At 36.7% G+C, this 3,441-nt stretch overlaps 1 protein-coding gene across 1 annotated transcript; it reads right to left on the reverse strand.

Moving 5' to 3' along the window:
* Positions 1 to 484: 484 nt before the first annotated feature.
* On the reverse strand, positions 485 to 2,652 carry LOC149160515 (disease resistance protein UNI-like). The gene has a single exon (XM_089434802.1). It carries the CDS (start codon positions 2,645 to 2,647, stop codon positions 566 to 568), a length of 2,082 nt encoding a protein of 693 aa, XP_089290928.1. The 5' UTR covers positions 2,648 to 2,652; the 3' UTR covers positions 485 to 565.
* Between the last annotated feature and the right edge of the window lie 789 nt (positions 2,653 to 3,441).

A 3,441-nucleotide genomic window follows, 5' to 3' on the forward strand; every position in this document is an offset into this window, starting at 1 on the left:
TAATCAAAGGGAGTCGTTTACATGGAGGAATTGGTCAGTAAAAGTGGTTGGAATTCGAAAAGAATTTCAAAAAATCTTGTAAAAGCAGTGTTTGAATCTTGTTTTTAATGGTGGAAATGGATTCAGCACCATCAAAATCACCTAAAAGACCTAAAAATTTGAAGTTTAACCACTATAACTTAGATTTACAAAAATCCTTGTCAGATTTTCTCAAAATATAACCAAAATTTCCATTACTTTCAGGGCCAAAAAAACTAATAAAAAACAGACTACCACTAATCAAAGAAAGATTTGATTTTATAATTGTTATTAACAAATACATATTTTTAATTATTAAATCAATTGAATTAAGAATGATATATAAATCTTATAAATTATAAAAATTATATATATAAATATAATTGAAAATGTATTTATTTATATAAAAAATGTATTTTGCACAATAAAATTTTATTAACAAAAAAATTACGATCACATCCTTTTTATATTAAAATTTCCAGTACAAACATGAACGCGAAAATTTGAGAGCAATTTAATCTCACGAGGAATCACCTGTCCCTCTTCTCTACCGCAGAATTTCACAATTTGTAAGCAGTCTGATCTCAGGAGGAATCACCTGTAACTTACGACAGCCCTTGAGATTCAGATATTTGAGCTCTTTGAGTTCTGCGATTTCAGATGGCAATGATTCTAAATTATGACATCCGTTGAGATCCAGAAATTTGAGATTTTTGAGATCTCTCATTTCACATGGCAATGATTTTAACCTCTTACATCCACTGAGATGTAAAAACTGAAGGTTTGAAAGATTGCCAATGCCTGAATGCACATATTCAATTTGAATATAGTTCAGATCAAGAAATTCAAGTTGTTTCAATTGCCACAATGATTTTGGCAATAATTGTAGCCCCGTGTTACTTAAACATAACACCCTCAGAAAGACGAGGTCAAGCAAAAATGCTTCCGGAATCTCCTTTAATTCAAGGTTGTGTGCTAGAAATAGGCTGACCAATTTTGGACATCTCAATTCCTTGTTTGGTAGAGACGTAATATTGCTACCAACAAGGGAGAGCCTCCTGCAATTATCGCGACTCTCGATGTCGGGAAAAAGAGCGTCAACATTGGGGCAATGTTGACCTGCCATGGATACAAAATTCTCCTCTCTCTCTGCCACATAAATTGCCATGTCGCGGGTAACATCGTGAAGTCCAAACGTAAAGCCCCAATAACTGGATCCACCAACTGCTCGCATGTGGATTAAGGAACGATCTGCAAGTAACTTTACATAGCTGTGCGCAGTATCCATTAAGGAGTCCACATCTTTGCTCTTTACTATACCTTCTGCGATCCACATGTGCGATATCATGTGCACCGGAATGTACCAGTCCTCTGGAGCAACCACACAATACAGAAAACAGGTTTTCAAATGAGCATGGGGTAAACTATCGTAGCTCCATCTCAATCGCTCATACAGATCTCGATCAAGTCGAGGATGAGTAATTGGAAAATTTGAATCCACAGTCTGAATCTGCCTTAAAGCAAGGTTCCACTCATTTACAGCCCGGTTGCCAATCATTGTTGAAGCTATGACATTTATAGCCAAGGGCAACCCTTTACACTCCTCCGCGACGACTCTAGCAATATGCTCTATCTCGTCAGGCACATGCCCGTCTTTGAAAGCTACTTTGCAAAACAATTCCCAGGCTTCCTCTCTTGGCAGTGGCTGTATTTGCATGGACTGGTCTGCATTCATTTCTGGAATCAGATCTCTATTTCGAGTAGAGAATACAACTTTGCTCCCTTTGTTCTCGCCAAATTCCACGCCCAATTCTTTCAGAGTGACTGCGCTCCACAAATCGTCTAAAATTAGGAAAAATTTCTTCGTCCTCAGATGTGCCGACAGCTTCATCTTCCGCGAATCAACATCATTATAAGAATAGGCACTGAGGTCTAAATTGATTGCAGAAGCCATACGACTCTGCAACTCCAGAATGGAAAATTGGGCAACTGCAACCCAAATCACATGATCAAAAACACCACTTACCTTGTAGGTGTTGTAGACCTTTTTTAGCAACGCTGTTTTGCCAACCCCACCCATCCCATATACAGCAAATATCCGATCGCGGGGGGCCTCTGTAAGCCACCTCTCAAGTCGTATCTCAGCAGATCTAATTTCCAACCCTACCAGTCCGGTGTCTGGTTCGTCTTGAAGCAGTAGATTCGCCTGTTGTGGCGCCGCGGAGGCAATCTGTTGAGCACTGTGAAACACAGAGAAGTCGGTCTGAAGATTGTGAAAGAGCTCATCAAAAGTTGTCTTCCACTTTCGGATTTCTGTAGAAAGTTTAGGCTTGCAAAGGAGGCAACTGATACACCGCTGCCGCCTTCGAGAGCAATCGATCAACTCTCTTGCTTTTCCAACTGCGTCTTGCATCCTTAGCAGACAATTTTGCAGAGATTGAGGGGGCGTCTTTTGCCGATCTTGAAATTGATCTCTAACATCGAGTAAGAGAGTCTTCATACGATTTAACTGCCCTTCTAGAAGCTGACGGTTCTCATCCAACCGAATAACATCGTCCATTTGTCGGATGAGTGCAGAAATAGCGCTACTGACCGTATTGGCCGCCACTTCAGTGATAATAGCAGCCATGGCCAATTTTTGGCTTGGCAACAGAAGAATCACGGGTCTGAAGGGGCTAGAGACAATCATATATAAACACGAACTTGCAATGAGATACAGGGCAATGGATAGGCAGTCATTAGTCATTATTGAAAATGCAAGCTGACTTGACTTCGGCCATATCTATTGTAATCTGTGGGCTTCGGCCATATGATAAGGATTTCTCTCTGAAAAAACATTTCTGAGTTGATTTATTATAAATCATATATAAATATAAACATACAGAGGATTAGTATATTAGTAAAATCAACAATGGGATACACAGTCATCAGACGTCATTGCTTGTTAAATATCCTTCAATCCTTTCCATAAATATGGAATTAGAATTTATAGATTTTCATCTCATAAATGTAAGAAAGGTATAACCTACTTTATATAAAATTTGAAAATAAATCTTTAATAATAACAATTTAAAACAAATAAAAAAGTAATATCAAAATTTAATTTTTAAAATTTTAATAATTTTGTTACCTGACTTTTTTTTCCAAATGTGTAACCCAATTTTTTTTATAAATATTAATAATATTTAATTAAATTGAAATATTATATATTTATATGTATAGTTTATTAAGTCACGGGAGTATAATATTTAATTAAATTAAAATATTATATATTTATATATAGTTTATTAAGTTATGTGAGTATGGAGATGATTAGTATATTTAATTTGGTTTGAGTAGTTATCATTGAGGATCTCACACTTTTGTTATTCATAATGTAGAAACCAGTTTTTCGGATTAATCACATCAGTAGGATTGGGTCGA

The sequence above is a fragment of the Pinus tabuliformis genome, chromosome 5_2, assembly GCF_031772625.1.
Source record: "Pinus tabuliformis cultivar Carrire ecotype Pingquan chromosome 5_2, CPIR1, whole genome shotgun sequence".
Taxonomy (NCBI): Eukaryota; Viridiplantae; Streptophyta; class Pinopsida; order Pinales; family Pinaceae; genus Pinus; species Pinus tabuliformis.